This window comes from Crinia signifera, chromosome 1 (genome assembly GCF_055691185.1).
Source record: "Crinia signifera chromosome 1, ASM5569118v1, whole genome shotgun sequence".
Classification (NCBI taxonomy): domain Eukaryota; kingdom Metazoa; phylum Chordata; class Amphibia; order Anura; family Myobatrachidae; genus Crinia; species Crinia signifera.
This window is the reverse complement of record NC_139217.1, coordinates 178,978,224-178,999,579: the sequence shown is the minus strand read 5'-3', so window position 1 is coordinate 178,999,579 and position 21,356 is coordinate 178,978,224. Positions and strand designations below refer to the sequence as shown.

Here is a 21,356-nt window from a genome sequence, read left to right as displayed (position 1 = left end):
AAATTTTTTTTTTTAAAGTGGCAATCATTTATACTGCAAAATCAAACTGGTTTTGCAGTGTAAATGATTGCCGCTTTAAAAAAAACTATTAAATCTCACCCCATATGTCCTAAATATATATATATACAGTGTTTGTTTCAGGAACTAGAACCTAGCGCAGGTACACAGCCACCATGGGACAGTGTTATTTCTATTTCCCAGCATAGATTCCTATAGCGGTATGTGTGATGAATTTTTGTCTGAACTAGGAAAGGCATTGCTTAGGCCCAATGTGTTCTACAAATCCAGAACAAGTGGTTTATAATAGACAATATTTAATATTGTATCTAGCAGGGACCCCCAAAATATAAATATCCCACTTGTGCCCAAACCAACAGGCTTTACACCTCTGGCTGAGACACTGCACCTAATAAAGCAATTTAACATAGGTAAGCCTATGGTACTGTAGCATAAGAGAAAATGTCCTTCATACCCATCAATAAGCTGTGGAAATATATCTACTTATATTGAATAAAATAGGAAGGGAAGAGGAAGCCACAAAATTAGTAGAACAATGGATAGATAGCAGTCAAGGAAAGACTGGGATTATTCTGAGAGCACTGTGCAGTTTAGGCACAGAATGATGGTCAGAGAACAGGAGTGATACTGTAGCTCACAGTTATCTGCTAGATACACCTGTTAGATTGGAATAGGGAAAGTTTAAGGGGGAAAAGTAAATGAGGTAAAAGTTACTGCAAAGTACATAGGTTGAAGGAGAAGGGAATGCACCTCTGGAAAGGAAGACATAATACAAGACAAATAAACGCTCAGGGGTGAATGGGGTGATTTACAATAAAATAATGAAGATTAAAGCAGTGAAATTAAGAAAAATAAACATTTTTCAGAAAATAAGCTAGTTAGTATTGTTAGATATTTATCACACTATGCAATGTTATTTTTTTTTTTACCATATATTTTCCTGTGTGCCAAAAACCTGCTCTGTAAGATTATTGGAAGGGAATGCATGTGCCTCACATGAGACATTTCCATATAACAGTTATATTATAATAACAAAGCATACCATAGTTGCCTACCCTCCTGCATTCTGCAGGAGACTCCCTGAAATAGCCGCAATCTCCCTCTCTCCCTCATTAGTCTAGCAATCTCCCTCATTTCACTTAGACCACATTAGGTTAAATTTTGTGGAAAAAGGAATGAGTGATAAATCAATTTACATTGAATCATCTGCACTATTTCCCAGCACTTTACCAAGGATAGTATCTCTTACTAGAAGAGAGAAAGGGGGGTGTGTGGAGCGCCCAATAAGTTAATGTAAATAATGTATCGATGAATTATGTTTACAGTTAATAAAAAGATAAAAAATAAAATTGATCAATTGGGTATCACAAAATATAAATTAATTTAATTCTCACATCAAGTAAGATAAAAACTAATTAATAAAGATGCACATAAAATATTACATAAAACATAATCATATTGCACTTGCGAGAGAAGTAATAGGCATACAGTAAACCACTTGTCTGTAATGTAAGTAAATGATAGCAATGGATGCTTAGGGGCCTTATTTTGGTTCATTCTTTCTGACAAAATCCTTCTTAGATGGACAAAACCATGTGCACTGCAGGGGGGGCAGATGTAACATGTGCAGAGAGAATTAGATTTGGGTGAGTAATTTTGTTTCTGTGCAGGGAAAATACTGACTGCTTTATTTTTACACTGCAATATAGATCTCACTTTGAAGTAAAACCCCACCCAAATCTAATTCTCTCTGCACAAGTAACACCTGCCCCACCTGCAGTGCACATGGTTTTGCCCATCTAAGAAGGATTTTGTCAGAAAGAATGAACCAAAATAAGGCCCTAAGTGAGTCCCGCTTGTTCCAAGATGATGCTACCCTTTTGTTAGGGTTTGTAGTCCCCACATTGAGGAGGGAGGGGGATGGAGAATGGTAAGCTGGGGATGGGTAGGAAAATCCGGGTTCAGCTTGTACTTGCGGGTGTCTGATTAATCCTGCTGGAGGCCTTGATCTCTGGTTCCACTGGTGGGCAAGATGGAAATACCTCACTTCACGGATAGTGGGCTCCAGAAATTAGCAGGTGGTTGGTTAGCCAATTTGTACATCCAATTAGGGGGTGCCGGCATAAATGGTATTGAGTGGAGGATAGTTTCCAATGTCCAGACAAGGGTTAACCTGACGCATTTCGTTGTGCTCTGACAATTTTCTCAAAGGTATGCCACTGTTGGTCTGCTGTGGGTTTATATACCTGCTTTTACTGCCACTGTCACTGCTCCGGGAACGGGTCCCGTTCGATCTCCCTCCTCTGTTCTCGGCTCGGTGTCGGAGCACCGTCCCCGGAGCAGTGAAAGCGGTAGTAAAAGCAGGTATATAAACCCACAGCAGACCAACAGTGGCATACCTTTGAGAAAGTTGTCAGAGCACAACGAAATGCGTCAGGTTAACCCTTGTCTGGACATTGGACACTATCCACTCCCCTTGAACCAGCTACTCCTTTTGTCCCCCCACAAACTCAATACCATTTATGCCGGCACCCCCACACTGGATGTACACTGGAACCAGAGATCAAGGCCTCCAGCAGGATTAATCAGACACCCACAAGTACAAGCTGAACCCAGATTTTCCTACCCATCCCCAGCTTACCATTCTCCATCCCCCTCCCTCCTCAACGTGGGGACTACAAACCCTAACAAAAGGGTAGCATCATCTTGGAACAAGCGGGACTCACTTAAGTATCCATTGCTATCATTTACTTACATTACAGACAAGTGGTTTACTGTATGCTTATTACTTCTCTCGCAAGTGCAATATGATTATGTTTTATGTAATATTTTATGTGCATCTTTATTAATTAGTTTTTATCTTACTTGATGTGAGAATTAAATGAATTTATATTTTGTGATACCCAATTGATCAATTTTATTTTTTATCTTTTTATTAACTGTAAACATAATTCATCGATACATTATTTACATTAACTTTTTGGGCGCTCCACACACACCCCTTTCTCTCTTCTTGTATTTACCACACCAGGGGCCTGAACCCCCCCTCCGTGTGAGCAGCCCACATAACAACCCACCCGCTAAGTGCCTTCATCACCTGGTGGTGATTTGTCTTTTTCCTAGTATCTCTTACTAACTGCTTTGGGGCTCATCAACATTTGGATCTAAGTAATTTCAAAAGATTCCTCCCAGATGTAGCAGTACACACCCACACTTCTAGGTGCCACGTTCACAATCTCTTTTCACAATCTCTCCATACATGGAACTAGACACACTCTTTGGGTGGAGCAGGACACGCCCCCTTAATTCTACTACCAGCTATAATCTCCCTAAAACTAGTTTTCAAAAGTAGGCAAGTATGAAACATACTGATGATATGTGTGTTAAAAAAAAAAAAAAACATTCTGGGTACCTTTAAGGAGAGACTTTATAAACTCAAGGCCGTGGTAACAGCATTGCAGGCCTTGGACACAGGGCTGTCTTAAAAATATTTCAGGCCCTGGGCAAAGCAATGCACTGGGGCACTTCCCACCCATTAACAGTTTTTTTTCTAAACAAATCATAACATGCCCCTCCTGCAGTCATGCATCATCTTGTCACTTGCTTACTTACAATGAATGGCATTCTGATGGTTAGATAGCTCCAGACATCCACCAATCAATCTGCATGCTGACAGCCATTCACTGTCTGGCTGCAGGCTGGGAATCAGGAAGGGTATGTTGCCTGGTCACTCTAATATTATCTACTGCCTCCCAAGAAGCTCAGGAGGCAGGTGCTCACAGCCCAATCTGCTAATGCTCAACGTCCCCTAGAATTAAGGGTCTCTTGGGCAGCTGCCTATTAAGCCCATACATTAAGGTGGCCCTGTCTGGGCATAAGAATGCACTGTGGGCACTAGCAGACCTTTTCTAGTTGTTCCCAGTAAGTTATAGCCCATACCTGTGTATGCCTGAACAATGCAAAAACATGGAAGTACTGTATACTTTCCAAGCAGGTGCATGTTCGACACCATCAACCCCTCTGATAGGTGCACTGACTAAAATATTAACTTGCCTTCCAGAACATCCCCACCACATTGCAAATGGATGTATTGCATGTACATCCATTCGCAGGGTAGTGTACGGGGTCAAAATTATTTGTTGGCCAACCCCCGAATGTCAATTTTGACCCTGTTCGCTTATCTAATTCAGTCTGGACAGACCTAGACTTGCAGTGTCCAGGCCTGAGTACGGGGCAGGTGGCTGACGTCCAGTGACATCAACCTCCCGCCCCCGGAAGGCAGGTGCCCACCTGAGTTCACATGGGTATGCCCAGCATTTTCCTGGGCACACCCATTGTATATGAATGCCCCCTGCCTGCCTCCATCCCGCCCCCCCCCCCATGCGCTTGCACAGAAGCCCTGCACATGCGCATACGTGAATATGTGCATACGCAGTGCAATAACATCGGTCCCCATTGTGAATATGCCGGTGACCGAGCCAACTAGAATGAGGGTGCAAGTGCAATGCTCACTGTGCTGCTATTACTAGATTTGGCACACAGGAAAACACTGGATTATAGAACCCAGTAACAAGGTCCAGAATACTCAGTGGCAAGCTTGCAACGTTATCAGCCACATTCCACTTTAGTCACCTTTTCTCCCCTATCTCCTGGGTCACCTTTTTCTCCTCGAGGACCTGGAAATCCCTGAAACAATATACAGAATGACCTTGTGTGACAGCATTGGATGCTTTAGAGGGAGTTTAGAATCAGAAATATTGATTATCTTTACTCTTCTGTACCACAGAGAACATTTCAGTGGTGACCGCTCTTTTCCCAGTCTCACTTGCCATCCATTGGGAATTTTTGTTCAGAATCTTGCTTGGCTATATTTGTATCACATTCAACGGTCATTTATGTTTGCCAGCAATATGGTGCTATTTACAGTAGCTGTGATTCTTGGTGCAACTATGAGCAGTGTGCAGTAGGAGGACATGTCATATGCACATATGGGGCCATATGTAATAGGGTGTGACAATCAGAAAGTGAGAGATTTTTGGAGAGTTTTCCCATTTTTTTAAAGCAGCAATCAATTACACTAAAAACCAGATTGATTTTGCCATGTAATTGATTGCCGCTTTAAAAAAAATGGGAAAACTCTCCCAAAATCTCTCCCTTTCCGATTCTCACACCCTATTACATTTGGCCCCTACAGAACAACAAAATGGCGCATTTTCTTGATTGCTCTTCCAATCAATGGCCAGGGTTCCTAAACTAGGCCACTAGCAAGGACCTACATTATTTTGTCATATAAACCTGTAAATAAATAGCAGCTGTTTGGAAAAAATAAAACAAAATATGTAGAAGTAAAATAAACCAAATAAAATGTGAAAATGAAATGTTTCACGGTGTGTACATAAAGCGTGCAAAAGACCCATGCTTCAGTTATACAATGGGAGATTTCATGACTTACGTCTAGGCCAGGTTCCCCATCTTTGCCCTGCAAGAATGACCAGAAGATGCTCATGATGTCACATTCATTTTAATAAAGCAATAATGGGTCAGTTTAAAAATAAAAACATTTCCTTTACGTTGACTAGTGGCCTACACACAGTGTATGCAGGGCCGAAACTAGGGTTTCCGGCGCCCGGGGCAAGGCAGTCTTTTGGTGCCCCCCCCCCCCCCCCCTAGTGATGCTGCTGCGCGCCTAATTTGGCCTAATTTGGGGGCGTGGCCTATAATCGCTGCTCTCCCGCGAGGCCACGCCCCCATTTTGCCGCTATGGGGGCATGACCCAGAGGCTCTGTGAGCCTCTAGCCATGCCCCCAGCCCCCTGGCTGCGGGAATAGATGCTGTGCGCATGCGCACAGCGTTTATTCCCCGCTGCTTAGTTAGCAGCTGACAGGGGGGACCGACCAAATGACGCCTTGTCCCTGGCGCCGGAGACCCCCCCCTCCCCGCACAGTCCTCTCACCGTTGAAGCCGCAGCCGCATCTTACTTTGACTTCGTCCGTCTCCTACTAGCGCTGCGGCGGGAAGCGCTGATGACTTCAAAAATACTTGCCGGACGCTGATTGGCTGAGTTCAGCCAATCAGCGTCCGGCAAGTCTTTTCGAAGTCATCAGAGCTTCCTGCAGCCGGGCTAGTAGGAGATGGACGGAGTCAAAGTAACATGCCCGCCGCTACACTACAGCGTCCACATACACCGGACCTCACAGCGCCCCTCACCTCCAGCGCCCGGTGCGCGTGACCCCCCAGCCCCCCCCTAGTTACGGCCCTGGTGTATGTGTACTGTGTCACTAGTGCCTACACACAGTGGCACAGTACACATAGATCTTACAGTATATAAACGCCCCATTCTGTCGGATGGCGAACGGTGGCGGATGGTGATTCTATCGCCAAGAGCAGCTCTAATGAGAGCTGCTCCATCTGTATGTGTTCTACCAATCAGTTATTAGAATTCAGATTTTACTTCAGATGTACATATAGGTCATCCCTCATCTGTCCAGCAAAAGAGTCGCATCGTCGGTAGTACTGTAGTTGCGATTGTGACTAGCTGCAGCAGCCTGAAACCCATTTACAGGAAAGCATACACTATGTGACCCTATGAGGTGCAGGCGCAGCTAGCAGCAAGGATGAGTGGGGCCATATACTATTGAAATTTAGTTATAATGTTTACATTTAGAGTGGGGGAAGGTCAGGGTTAGTGGTTAGCGGTACAGACAACTGAAAGCTCCAGTGGGTGATGAGGGTGGAGCTAGAAGGCATCTTAAGAGAGAAGGAGGCCTGTGTGCAGCCTCCTCGGCCAGGTCCCCCAGCCCCCACCCCGCTGCACTCCAGAGGGTAAGTATTACCAAAATGGGTGGAGTGTGTGAGGTGTGGGCTCCCTGGGAATCAGGACCCTGTGTGTACTGCACACACTGCACACTGCACACACTGCACCCAATATATATACGCCATTTGCCTAGGGTGGGGGAACTGGGAACAGGGATACATTGGTGTAGGTGGGTGGGCAACAGTAAAATTGAGTAGGACAGCTAGAGTGAAGGGGGGAGAGTGGGGGCAAAGACTGAGGAAAGGTGGCATATGCCATGTGCAATAAACTCTTATAACCCTCAAAATATAAAGAAACCTGAGCATGCATACAAAGATCCAATACATTTTATCTGAATGTTACTGTTTTATATATGGCTATATACAGTATATGTCTATGTGTTTAATAGTCCTTTCGGTACTTGTGTATTATCACAGCGCCCACCTTTTCCATCATAGGGCATTGTACAACCCAAAAATTGCGTCACATCGCATGCAATGTCATCGCATGCGATGCGGCGCGATTGGACCCGATTTTTAATTGGCGTTGATAGTGGGGTGGCATTAACAATGGGGGGGGGGCATTTAACATAGTCATTACCCATCAGGGTGGGAATACAATTAAAAATCGGGTCTGGGGGGGCATTTAAATGGGAATAAGCCCAAATCGCATCACATTGCATGTTATTATAATGGCATGCGATGCGACGCAATATTAAAATTGTATGCTCACGCCCGGGAAAAGGCTCAAATCGGGTCCCATCGCATGCCATCGCATGCCATTGCATACCTTAATTAGTGGCCTGCGATGCGATGGGCGCCGTGATAATACATAAGTACCGTCCTTTCATTTAGTGCAATGTTGGGCTATCTTGGTTACCGATAGCGAAACAGTGACCCCTCAATAATTAACACATAACATTTTTTGACTTACAGGTAAACCATAAGGTCCTCTAGGCCCTGGATCACCAACAGTTCCTCTTTCACCCTGCAGGTAATAAAGTACAGTCACTTAAAATTCATGTTTGACGTTAGCGACCCACACTTGAGATGGAACATGGGACCCAGACTAGTAAATGGGCCCAGAATGACCCTTAGATGCTCCTAAGTCAAGTGGTGCAAACATGCCTCCTTTTTTAGTACAGGGCTCTCTTATAGGGCATTTGGTGGTGATAAATTACATTTATAGCTAGTTAGATATACGTACATAAATGAGTGACATTATTTGTAATACATACTCTGTCCCCTTTTGGACCTGCAGGACCAGGAGGACCAAGTGGACCATCTGTGCCCTAGGAAGAGAACCAAAACAGATTATTAAATCAAATTGTCTGCTAGAACAGTATCATTGGTGGATCTTTTCCCTCCCTGTTCAGCAGCGACGCAGTAAATGCAAAGATGTATTGACAAAGAAATATTTTGTTAGAAAGGATCATGCAGAGGTGACATGTCAAGTGGCAATTGTCATGTTAAATACACAATCCAGAATGCATCAAACAAGAGCACACAACAAAAAGAAGAAAAAAAAACATGAAATCGGACAGAACATAAAACTAACAGTAATCTTTTTCCTGCTAATTGCGTTTTTTACAGAATTGGAGTATATTCAGCAAACAAACCAGAACTTGCTGCTGTAACTTTCACAGAGTTATTGGAACTTGGCATCCAGACAGTGAAGAGACAGATACATGCCTGTACTGGAAGAGGTCATGCTGAAGATTCGACATAATAAAAGGATAGTAGAGACTGAGGCCATTCCAAAGGATCTTTTCTAATCTACATAGAGACCAAATGTTTTGTATTTATCAAAATAATAGTCAAGCGACTGAATGCACAGAGCCCCCTTAGTATTATTTCTTTTTCGATAAGGACAGGATTTATACAGATTTACAAGTGTGTCTATCTCGTGGATATATGTGTATATGTAGTATACATAGTATATATACTGTATATATGTTTCTGACCTGATCGCAGGACAAATTTATTATTAAAATGAGCAAATACATTCTGCACTGCAGGTGGGGCAAATGTAACATAGGGGCAGATGTATTAAGCCTTAACAAGAGATAAATGCAAGGGTGATAAAAAGAGATAAACGTCCAGCCAATCACCTCCTTACTGACTTTTTTTCAAACACAGCCTGTAACATGGCAGTTAGCAGGTGATTGGCTGGACATTTATCTCTCTTTATCACCCTTGCATTTTTCTCTTGTTAAGGCTTAATACATCTGCCCCAGTGAGAGTTAGATTTGGGGGAGTAAATACTGTCTGCTTTATTTTTACACTGCAATTTAGATTTCAGTTTCAACACACCCCACCCAAATCTAACTCTCTCTGTAGATATTCCGGGTGACTTTCCATGGTTTGTGATAAATGCGAGTTTTTTTTATCGCACCACTTCGCCCTTTTTAAAATCGCAAGATTGGCCCGTTTTTCGCATATTTAATGAGATGCGAAAAACGGGCCAAATAGTGCGAATAGGTGCGAGGTGGTGCGATGTGTTTAGTCCTGAAAATGTGCGATTTTCATGTCTGAAAATCGCACGTTTGCAGGAAATCGCAAATTAAAAAAAAAAAAAAACAGCGCGGGGTCCCCCGCCAGAGCATAACCAGCCCCGGGCTCATTGAGCCGGTGCTGGTGACATAAAATCAGGGTCCCCGACAAATAGGGGTCCCCTTGATTTAATGAAACCAGCACCAGGCTCAAGGTCCGGCGCTGGTTCCCGAAATACGGGGGACAAAATGACTAGGGGTCCCCCGTATTTTAAGAACCAGCACCGGACCCAACCAGCCAGCAGGGTAATGCCACAGCCGGGGGACACTTATTATATAAGGTCCCGCGGCCAAAGCATTATCCCCTGGCTGGTCAGCATGGGCAGGGGTCCTGGGGAAGTGGGGACCCCCCCAATGAAGGGGTCCCCCCCTCCAGGACTTACCAGCCCATGCTGAAAGTCCGGGGCTGTCCCCAATGCCCCTGGGCGGTGGGCATCGTGCTGATGGATAGTGTAAAAAATAGAAGTAAAACTATTGTTTTCTACTGTAGAACTATGAGTCCCACCAAGCCTACCCCGCATGCTGGCACTTGGAGAACCACAAGTCCCAGCATGCGGGCCATTAAAAAAAATACAAATACAAAGTACAAATACAAAGTACATAGTACAAAAAATAGTTAAATAAAACACACTGACACCCTGAAAAATAAAAGTTTAATACACACATAACACACACACTGATACTTACAAACCTTGAGCCCGTAGGTCGGTCCCTGGGTCCGGGCTCCTGGGCTCCAGGGCTGAAGAGTCCGGTTCCGGGGCCTTGGTCCTGGTTCCGGGGCTGGTCCGGGGCTGATGTCTCCAGGGTCCAGGATCCGAAGAAGTCCACAAGGGTACCTGAGGAAGGAAATCCTACTCACCTGGTCCCCGGCGACGACATCGGCATCCTCTCTGGCAGACGCGCTGCTCCCGGCTGCTGTGGTACCCGCTCTCGGACTGAAGAGGCGCAGAGATTTTCATCTTCCGCGCCTTTCCTCCGGATGATTCTATTGGCCGCCTACGGGCTCAAGGTAGGTAAGTATCAGTGTGTGTGTTATGTGTGTATTAAACTTTTATTTTTCAGGGTGTCAGTGTGTTTTATTTAACTATTTTTTGTACTGTAGAACTACAAGTGGCAGCGGGCCCTTTAATGGCCCGCATGCTGGGACTTGTGGTTCTCCAAGTCCCAGCATGCGGGGTAGGCTTGCTGGGACTCATAGTTCTACAGTAGAAAACAATAGTTTTACTTCTATTTTTTACACTATCCATCAGCCCGATGCCCACCGCCCAGGGGCATCGGGGACAGCCCCGGACTTTCAGCATGGGCTGGTAAGTCCTGACCAGCCAGGGGGATAATGCTTTGGCCGCGGGACCTTATATAATAAGTGTCCCCCGGCTGTGGCATTACCCTGCTGGCTGGTTGGGTCCGGTGCTGGTTCTTAAAATACGGGGGACCCCTAGTCATTTTGTCCCCCGTATTTCGGGAACCAGCGCCGGACCTTGAGCCTGGTGCTGGTTTCATTAAATCAAGGGGACCCCTATTTGTCGGGGACCCTGATTTTATGTCCCCAGCACCGGCTCAATGAGCCCGGGGCTGGTTATGCTCGTGCGGGGGACCCCGCGCTGTTTTTATTTTTTTTATTTTAACTGTTTAATTTTTTTTTTACACCAGAACCCTGCACAGATCATTGCGATCTGTACAGGGTTCTGGCTAATTCGCCCATCAGAACCTGGTCTGATTTTTGGGCGAATTATAGTCACACTTTATACAAATCGCATACCATTAAATATGCGATTTGTATACTTTTTCATGTGAAAACATCTGGATGCGATGTGCTGCGAAAAGCAGCCATCGCATTTCCAGTGTGTCCAACTTGTTGGCAAAAATCGCACTTTTTTCTCATTTTCGCAGCTCATTAAATATGCGAAAATGGAAAAAAATGCGATTTCGGCCATTTTTGCGGAAAAACTCGCAAAAGTCACATTCTCTCATCCCATAGAATGTCACCCTACATCTGCGCCACCTGCAGTTTACATGGTTTTTACCATTTTGAGAACAAATTTCTCCTGCGATCAGATCTAAATTAAACCCTTGGTGTTCAGGACCCCACACATGTCATGTTTTCCAGATCACCTGACAGGAGCACTACATGTATACATCGCCAACTGTCACATTTAAAGAATACACAAGTGATCTGGAAAATATGAACTGTGTGGGGTGCTGATTTAGATTATGACACTGACCCATAGAGTGGCAATAAAAATGTGAAGGTGTAGTAAAATGTTCTCTGTTTCCCCACTAAACGAACACATAACCCTTATTTTGAATATGGACTTTGCATTAAAAAACTGCTTTTTTGAAACCACATAGGCAGGGGGTAACTATTACTCCCCTACTCCTTTATAAATTTATATAGGGAATGCATCTCATCCTCACAATGGGCCTAATTTAGATGCAGTCACAAAGCGGTTATTGTACACAAATCGGTCAATATTTTGTTACTGTAGGCATGTCTACGTATGGCGCTCCAAACCACTTGTGGCACCTTATAAATAAAATGTAACAATAATAATGGCCGTTCGGAGGGATGTTCTAAGAGACGTGGAGGCCTGTGTGTAGCCTCCTCTCCTCTTTGCTGGGAGCAGCGCAATGTATAGTAGGGTCTGAGCACTAGAGTGCTCAGTTCCTACTGCGCATGCTCGAATATCCTGAAAAATGTCCCGGTGGCCATTTTCCAGCGATTTTCCCATCGGTGACGAAACATAGGCACAGTATGTGCGGTGTGGGCCCCCTGGGACCCATAATAACTATGCCATTGAGTCTCGTTCTCCCTTGCTGCCTGCATGTCTACAGAGGCAGTCAGATTCTGTGACATGGCGTGATTTGCAATGATAGTAAAGATTGTACACTGTCATATGGAAATTAAGTGAAATCAGTGGGTGTACCTATGCTCAGGGTAGCTTCTGTCCATATTTTCATATAATCACGATTTCATATGGCAACAGATAGTAACAGCAATCGCAAGATCAACCACATGTGAATTAGGCCCGGTGTTTGAGTATACAGATGTGTCCTCATACAGTCGCGTCAAACAGCCCTTATCGGTGCTCCAGTTCCTGTGAGACTCTGCTAGCGTCAAGCATTTTCTTTGTAAAAAATGTCTCTTAGTTACAATGGCACTTGTATACCTGTGTGTGCAATGTCGTATCCGCAATTTTTTTCCAATGTAAGTTCAGTTGTGTTTTGTATACGGGCTCGGTCACACATAATATACAAGTGTCATAGGCGAATCTAAGGGGTGGTCCAGGGGTGCACCGGACCACCCATTAGACCTCTAGCAGCATAAAATTTAAAGAAATGACAGCCAAGCTGTGCACTGCCCGGCTGTAGCCTAAGCAGTGGCATTCATATTTTCAGTTCTCTCTCTGGACCGCCGGCAGGTTATCAGGAGCTGCATTGGTGGTATTGGTAGCCGCTCCTGATTGGCTGCCGGACCCCAGCGGAAGAACTGAAAATATTGATGCTCCTGCTTAGACTACAGCCGAGCAACGCACATGAGCAATTCCCTTAGACTAATCAGCTGGGCAGCGCACAGCTCTCTCTGCCTGGCTGTCATTTCTTTAAATTTGGTGCGTCCAACGGCTGTGTCACACCCCCTTGGCAACGAGCAATCCCCCCCCCTTGGCAACGAGAAATTCCCTTACCCCCTTGGCAATGAGCTATTCCCTCCCCCCTTGGCAATGAGCTATTCTCTCCCCCCTTGGAAACGAGCAATCCCCCCCTGGCAACGAGCAATTCCCGCCCCCCCTTGTCAATGAGCAATTCCCCTCCCCCCTTGGCAACGAGCAATTTCAATCCCCCTATGCAATGAGCATTTAACTCCCTCTTGGAAACAAGCATGTATTCCCCCTTGGCAATGAGCATGAAGTTCCCTTGGCATTGAGCATGAAGCCCCCTTGGTATCGAGCAGGAAGCCCCTGGCATCAAGCATGAACCCTCTAGCAAGGAGCACGTGGGTAAGCGGCACTTATGTGTCAAATATGTGATGGGCATTACGGTTTGTTATATAGTATGTAGTGGGCATTATGATGTGTGGCCTTATGTGTAAATGGCATTACGGCGTGCGGCTTTATGTGTAATGGGTATTACGGAGTTTGCTAAAATGTGTAATGGGCATTGCGGTGTGTGGTCTAAAGTGTAAAACCACACCCCTTTTTGTGAAGCCAGGCCTCCTTCCCTGCTTGTGTATTTGGATTTGGGACCACTCATTACCATAATTCTAGATTCGCCTATGACAAGCGTCCAGTGATGGCTCCAAAGGTTGGGCTGCAGCACAGTTTAAATTTTAAATAGGGGAGCCACACCAACTGCCAGTGAGTCAGTTTTGGGTGACAGTTGGTGGCAGTTGATGTGTCTCTCCTATTTAAATTTGTCTAGGGGGTAGTAGTTGCCTGGTGCCCCCTAGACACATCATGCAACAATTGAGATGCATTTGGCACAAAAAAAGATGTCTGACATTTGCAGAGTTTGCAGAGGACCTCGTAGCTCGCTATTTAGGCTAGATGTATGAGGACCCTTCTGTACAGTTAAAGTGCTACATCCTACTCTCTGCCTTCCTCTATGGGACTCTAGTATAGTTGTGCGATGTCTGTCTTTTTACAACTTTAGTGTAATGTAGTGCTCAGCAGGGGACAGACACACAAGACACTCACCCTGGGTCCTGGCTTTCCGTCTAAGCCAGATGCTCCCTGTATGATTAGGTGGAAGTACAGACGATGGGTATAACATAGGTGACAAGAACGTGACATTAGTGGGTGATGAACACATAGAATAAGAACAACACAATACAAGTGACCAGACAGACTGAGAAATGACCGGAGGGTTTCCCACTGATGGTAGGTCCTTACAGCACAGCAGGAAATATATCCACCCTGTGATTCGTTAGAAGTTTGATATAAGACATACACAGGTTCCATTTTTACGTCATACTAGGCTTACACATAATGGGTGGACATTACATACAAATTAAACAACCCCCCTGGTGCTTCTCGACACCTTAGGGGAAATTTATGTAAAAGGAAGTAGATTCTGATTGGTTGCCATATAAACATCTAATGTGAAATAAAACTGCAATCTTAGTAAAGCCCCCCCCCCCCCCCCAGCCTCCTACTGTTTTTATGCAGCTTTGGGGTGCCAAAACTTTGGTCCCTTAGCAATACTGACTGGATCGCTGGCAGCTTATATTAGAGCAAAGACAGAAAAGGGGCATGAGACGGGACTGACATAATGATCTGCTGTGGCAACTATCTATAGAGTTATTGTTTGTGTTCCCATCTGCTCAGAGGAGAAACCCTGCAATTCATGTGAGTGAGTGAAAGCAAGGTGGGAATATGTACTTATACTGTAATTCTGCTGGGTTTTGTTGTTGTTGCTAAATATGAATAAAAGTATGTTACATTTCTCAGTGCTATTTTGCCCTCTGGTGGACATTCTGCAAATTACAATGGATATTTTTCTACCGTAATAAAGATCATGGACTTACAATTCCAATATACAATACAATATTATTCTATCAAAACTAGTATAAATAAATAGTATAAAATTAACCCCTAGGTCTCCTGCATTTGGAGGCATTTGCACAACAAACTTAAATAGGAAAAATCGCATATCCAGCTGTGTATCACTAGACAATTCACCAGGTCAATGTGTATATGCTTCCTGGAAATGTGACTACTTCTTATTAATAATAATAATAATAATAATAATAATAATAACAACAACAATAACAAGTATTGAGGTGTCCTGTTTACAAGAATTTTATGTTAATTAAAAACATCTGTTGTTTTCACATGTAAAAGTCAATTGGGAAGCATATATCTGGATGCAGTTCAAATAGATATATCAATTCAGTAACACCAATCAACATCATTGTGTATATTTGCACCAGCCCCCTGGCTCACCCAAGAGATGTGCTTCCCACAGGTATACAAGTCCCTGTGTCCAAGTGCAGGGCCGCCGAGAGGGTGGAGGGAGCGGGTACTAATTACCCTGGCCCGGCCTTGCTGGAGGGGCCCTGGTCCGACCCCCCCCCCCTGCCTCCATCCCTCCTGGGCAGCAGCAGCAGCACACACCTCTACAGCATGTGGTGTGCTGACAGTAGGCTCAGCATGAGCGTCTCACTGACAGAGTGAGAGCTCATGCTGAGCCTGCTGTCAGCACAGCACATGCGGTAGGTGTGTGCTACTGCTGAGGAAGGGGGGGTCAATAACCCCTCTCGACTTTAGAGTGTTTTTTCAGCCCCCCTCTAAACATTTTGGGGGTGTGGTCTAATCGCGGGATTTGGTCACACCTCCCGCAATTAGGCCGCGCCCCAAAATTTTTACTGGGGCCCGGCATACCTCTCGGATGCCATGTCCATGTCTACCTCAGTAGCAATGACATGCATTTGCCCTTGCTGTACACATCCTGCTGTGCACCCAACTGCACCTTCCCTCCATCTCCCTCTGTTGTCATAAGGAGAGAATATGGGCATTAGGGTTAGGTTGTGGATTTTTGAGTTATGGTTGAGCACTAGGGAAAGGATTAAGGTTAGGGATTAGGTTTGGAGAACACTTATAGGAAGAATGGAGGTTCCGAGGTCTGACTCGGAGGTAATGCTCTCATGAATGCCAAGACCCGGAAGCCAAAAAGGATCCTCTGCAGCCAAAAGGAGACAGACCACCAGGAATGATATATCTACATGGTGAATGTCAACATTGTCAAGATCGACATTATGATCACATCGACATCATCATGTCAACATGATGAATGACTATGGCCCTTATTCTGATTGATGCGGACTTTACCGCGTACTTACGGATCGCGTCTTTATGACGTCTGCGCATGCGTGGAGAACGCTACGCGCATGTGCCACGCATTGACTCCGTACCAGTTCGGCCAAATCCCGTCCAAAACTGTTCGCCGCTATCAGTCGGGAAATAGGGGCGTATTATGGGCGTCATGCGGAATGACACATGGGCGTAGTTTCAAAGTGGGCAAAACGGGGCGGAAACATGGGCGGACACGGGGGAGTACACTTATGTTGGGGGGCGTACATTCGGAAACCACTCCGAATGCACGCGATGAAAAAAGGGCAGAAATGTGCGGTGTCCACAAGTGTACTATTGCTTTGCGGACACCACTCGTTCATGCGGTAGGCGAACGTACGCCTAATGACTACAACCATTAACACCTGAACCCAATAGAATCTACTCCTTTACTCATTACTCACTAATAGGCCGCTTGTCAGTGCTTTAATTGAAACCATTGCTGCTTCAAGGAACCCGTACTAAACACCCACATATGCTGTACTTGTCAGACACTTTCAAACTGCTAACAATGGACATGACAGAATATTAATACTAGCAATACACATGTGTATTTGACATGTACTCATGAAACCACACATTTTGGGTAAAGTAAACACATTTATTTATATTCATGTCACAGTCAATGGCAGTGTGATGCAATGACCATAAAATAATACATACAAACAATAAACAACATGGCAGGAATGCCGCAAAATAAATAATAATACAAAACAAATATAATTGCACACAGATGGACTCCAGCACCTCCTATGTGCCACTGCACATGCAGCCAGTGGGAAATGATGAGGCTGCTGGCCCTTCTACAGCAGGGCAAGCTGCACCTGACCATTCAACAGCAGGGCACCCTACACCTGGCCCTTCTGCAGCAGGCCAACCTGCAGCTGGCTCATATGCACCATCAGCAGAATCATTTGGAACACAACCGGGGACTTCACAAGATAGTACCATGGCCATCACTTCAAGTACAGCTGACAGTAATGCCAGGCAAAAGAGGGCAACAGGGGAACCACAAAGGACATATGAAGCAAGGCCTCAGCTGGTTCCCCTCAGCACGTGATTGGACACAAGAAGCTGACACACACAGCACAATGGAAGATTTGGGAACACATAACGGCAGAGATTAATGCAGCCACAAGTTCATTTCCGACCACGTTTGGCCTTGGTAGGCTCCTTGGCCTGTGCAGCAGCTCTTCGGGGACGGCCAGATGCTGGGGCAGGTGGAGCAGATGATGTGGAGGGGTTGGCTGGTCTACCCCTCCTGCCAGCAGGGAGTGTTGCCGCTGGTAATGCACCAGAAACGGATGCCATTAGGACCCTGTTGCTGGTAACCAGCTCCACCATAAGCTCATTATGGTGGAGGAGGAGATCATTTTGGCGGGTGGCTTGCTCGGCCAGCACCTGAGCACTTGCAGCCATGGCCTGCATGCTCGCAGCCATGGACTGCTGGGTGCTGACCAAGCTCGCCAGGATCTCCTCGGTCCTACGCACCCGTTCTGATGCCAAGTCTCCCTGCTGGTTGATGTCCCCAAGCACCTCGGCCAAGGCGGCCAAATCGGCTTGGCCCGATGCCTGCTGCTGCACAGGCCTACCTCTGGGGCCAGGTGGCACGGACTCCTCCACCTCCTGAACAGAGTCGTCACCAAGCGGTGGGGTGTCTGTGGGCAAAGATAAACACAATTAGGAGACATTCTACGATAATTACTTGCACAAGTTTATGGCATGACCAATATTTACCTTCCAGAAAAGACGCAAACACTTCAGCTGGGGCCTCGCTATCCATAGTGCTCACCCCCCGGATCTCCTCAACTGATATGCAGCTCTCGGCCATCACCTCCAGGGGGGTGAGCTCTAGCCCTGATGGCATGGGGCCGGCCCCAGATGTCTGGCTGTGGTCCCACCGCTTGGTCAGCTTCCTCTTCAGGTTGGTTTTGAAGTCCTGCCACCTGCAATGTAAGTTGACATATTAATACATGTCACTCCCAATGTTAGCTGTTGCAGCCATTGCTCTGTGCTACATATTACAACATGTGATTATTGTCCCATATATAATATTACATGCAACTATGATATCAACCGTTACAATACACATTCACAATCACCGTACTCTAACTCACAATGAAATTACATGGCAATAATGTATGTGTATCGTAACAACCTCACGGGCCATTTGCTAAATGCATCTAAGCATCAATTCAATCATTACTTGGCTATTACTGGCCACATGTATCACAAAACAACTTGCCTCTTCTTCACATGGTCCGTCTCACGAACTTGTGGCGCTACTTCATTAATCTCTGCCGTTATCTGTTCCCAAATCTTCCATCTGCGTGTGTGTGTCAGCCTCTCGGATGGACACTCTATCCAATCACGTGCTCGGGGAACCAGGATGGCCAGCTCCTGTGCTTCATATGCCTTATTTTTTTTGGGTGGTTCCGCTGTTGCCCTGGCTCGCCCCTTGCCACGTCCCTGGCCACGCCCCCTGGCACCAGTCGCTGCACTTGAAGTGCTGGCCATGGTACTACCTTGTGAAGTCCCCTGTTGTGTTCCAAACAATTCTGCTGATGGTGGATATGAGCCAGCTGCAGGTTGGCCTGCTGCAGAAGGGCCAGGTGTAGGTTGGCCTGCTGTAGAATGGTCAGGTGCAGGTTCCCCTGCTGGAGAAGGGCCAGCAGCCTCCTCATTACCCACTGCCCGCATGTGCAGTGGCACATAGGTGGTGCTGGAGTCCATCTGGTCAAATAGTTGCTGCAGCACTGGGTCCACCTCTGGTTGGGATCCAGCCATGTTAGCAACAACATTGTCACCTTCTAATACCCCTTTATATACTGTTTGTGTAATCTGTTTGGCGGACATCAGCGGCAGCTGCGTTCCGTGCGTGAGCGTACGTCGCTGGTTTTTCGCGCCGCATACGGTGGCGGAAATTCCATTGTGTAAAACCTGGCGAAAGTTCGACATAAAATACTGGTCACCAATGCTAACATTGCATAGAATCTTCTGATACACCTGTGACTATTGCTCAATACACATGCTATTTGCTAGCATGACATGACAATTCATTCATGACTACTGTGGTATTGTGGCGTTTTAGTGCAAGCTAAAAGTAGCCCATTCCCTTAGAGAATCCAGGCCACAAGTCATGCAATACTCATCTCTACTGTTATAGACCACACATGTGAGAGCCCTATAAATAATGTCTTCCTGCTAGAATCATTTGTCTTCAGATCTGGACTTGTCAGGGTCTAAGGTAAGCTCTTCCATGCTCCTTGTAGATATGATATCCATTAACAATGTAAGTGTATGAATGTATGCACTATTGCCTCACTGACTACAGATTGTTGGGCCAGCAAAGTGGTGTATTATTATTGCAACATGTCACATGTTCACTATTTCACTCACAGGGCTTAAACCTGTGTGGGTTCATCTATTGCAGGACAACATGTCCCAGCAATAGATGAAATGTGTCATAGTACATGATGTCGGCAAAAAATGCTGACACCTTTATCTGTGTGTTTTGGACGGTGTGTATTGAGTTCATATTATTGTGTCATCATTAGAGAGTCAAATGGATCTGCGGGATTTCATGGGGCGGCCATCTATTGTACGTATTGAAGGCTACAAATCTATTTGTAGTGGGATATGGCCATTATGTGCATAGGTGCATCAGTATTTATGTTCATTTCTTTATAGGTTGCAGAAGCTATTATGCGCTACATGGAGAGGAGGCTAAGGGCACTTGCGGCTCTCCCCACTCGTCGGCCAAGGAGGCCAGGACGTGCTAGAATCTATCGCACACGGGTGACTCTGTTTGCTATGCCCGATGATGAGGTACTTACTAGGTACCGGTTACCGCCACATGTCATTCTGGATCTGCTCACCTTAATTCAGAGCGATCTGGAACCTCTACACGGGATCACGACAGCAATTCCGCCTCACACACAGCTGCTGGCGGTGTTGCATTTCTGCGCCTCAGGATCATTCCAACAAGTAGTGGCAGTACTTGCTGGAATATCTCAGCCGGCCTTCTGCCGAATCCTGAGGCGTGTGACGTCGGCCATGTTCAGGCGCAAGGGGCACTTCATGGCCATGACATTTGCCACCGAGACCCTGCGCAGAAGCCAGCAGGCCTTCCATCAAATTGCTGGCTTCCCTAATGTGATAGGGGCTGTGGATGGCACCCATGTACCATTTGTGCCTCCATCTCGAAGTGAGAAGATATATAGGAACCGCAAATTGTTCCACTCACTGAACGTGATGGTGGTATGTGGCCCATCCATGGAGATTCTCGCCTTCAACTCGAAGTTTCCCGGAAGTGCCCATGACTCTCATGTCATCCGACAAACCGGGATATGGCATAGACTCCAAGAGCTGGAAGGCCGTGATGCGTGGGTTCTGGGTGACTCCGGTTACCCATGTACGCCCTGGCTACTTACGCCGTACAGCTACCCAGCACCGGGCCCACAGGAGGCATTCAATCGGGCGCATGTTGCCACCAGGCAAGTGGTGGAGCGCTCAATTGGCCTTTTAAAAGGTCGATTTAGAGTGCTCCACCGCACTGGTGGTGACTTACAATATGCGCCTGAAATGGTGTCGAGGATCGTGGGCCTGTGTATATTTTTCCACAACATTGCTGTGCGGCGTGAGATACCCTTTGATGAGTGGGAGGTACCATCTGAGCCGCAAGATCCGCCCATGCGCCCATCCCGCGCCCCTGAATGCCGGAGGGGATACCAGCTGCGGGACTCTGTGGCGCAAAGATACTTCAGGTACATGTTATTGAGTTGACACAACACACCAATTATTGTACAAATCACCCCTTCAAATAAGTACAGTGTGTTAGTTGTCAGTGTTACAACACGAAAATTAGCCAGCCTGCCCTCCTAATGGCAAAGAAATAGGAGATATTTATCATATGTGCTTAGTTTGGGGGGAAGTTCAATATAGGTGCTAATTATTATACCTTGGACAAGGGATCTTATGTGTTTGTTATATCTTCATTATTGTAGTTGATACTATCCCTGATGACTGGTGAGTACATTGATTTATTCTATCATGTGTTGGTGATTATTTCCTGTGTTGATGTATGATTTGTTTGCATATATAGATATATATCTATATATGATGTTGGAATTTATTCACATGTTTCAAC

General features: G+C 45.8%; 1 protein-coding gene across 1 annotated transcript in view; it reads right to left on the bottom strand.

The window, feature by feature from the left end:
* The window catches only part of COL25A1 (collagen type XXV alpha 1 chain), a 405,096-nt gene that overhangs the window by 12,336 nt on the left and 371,404 nt on the right, over positions 1-21,356 (bottom strand). The window contains exons 32-35 of the mRNA XM_083178307.1: positions 8,049-8,102; positions 7,745-7,798; positions 5,471-5,497; positions 4,651-4,704 (exon numbers count right to left, since the gene is read on the bottom strand). Of these exons, the coding sequence (XP_083034433.1) occupies positions 4,651-4,704; positions 5,471-5,497; positions 7,745-7,798; positions 8,049-8,102 (189 nt within the window). The remainder of the gene's footprint in view (positions 1-4,650; positions 4,705-5,470; positions 5,498-7,744; positions 7,799-8,048; positions 8,103-21,356) is intronic.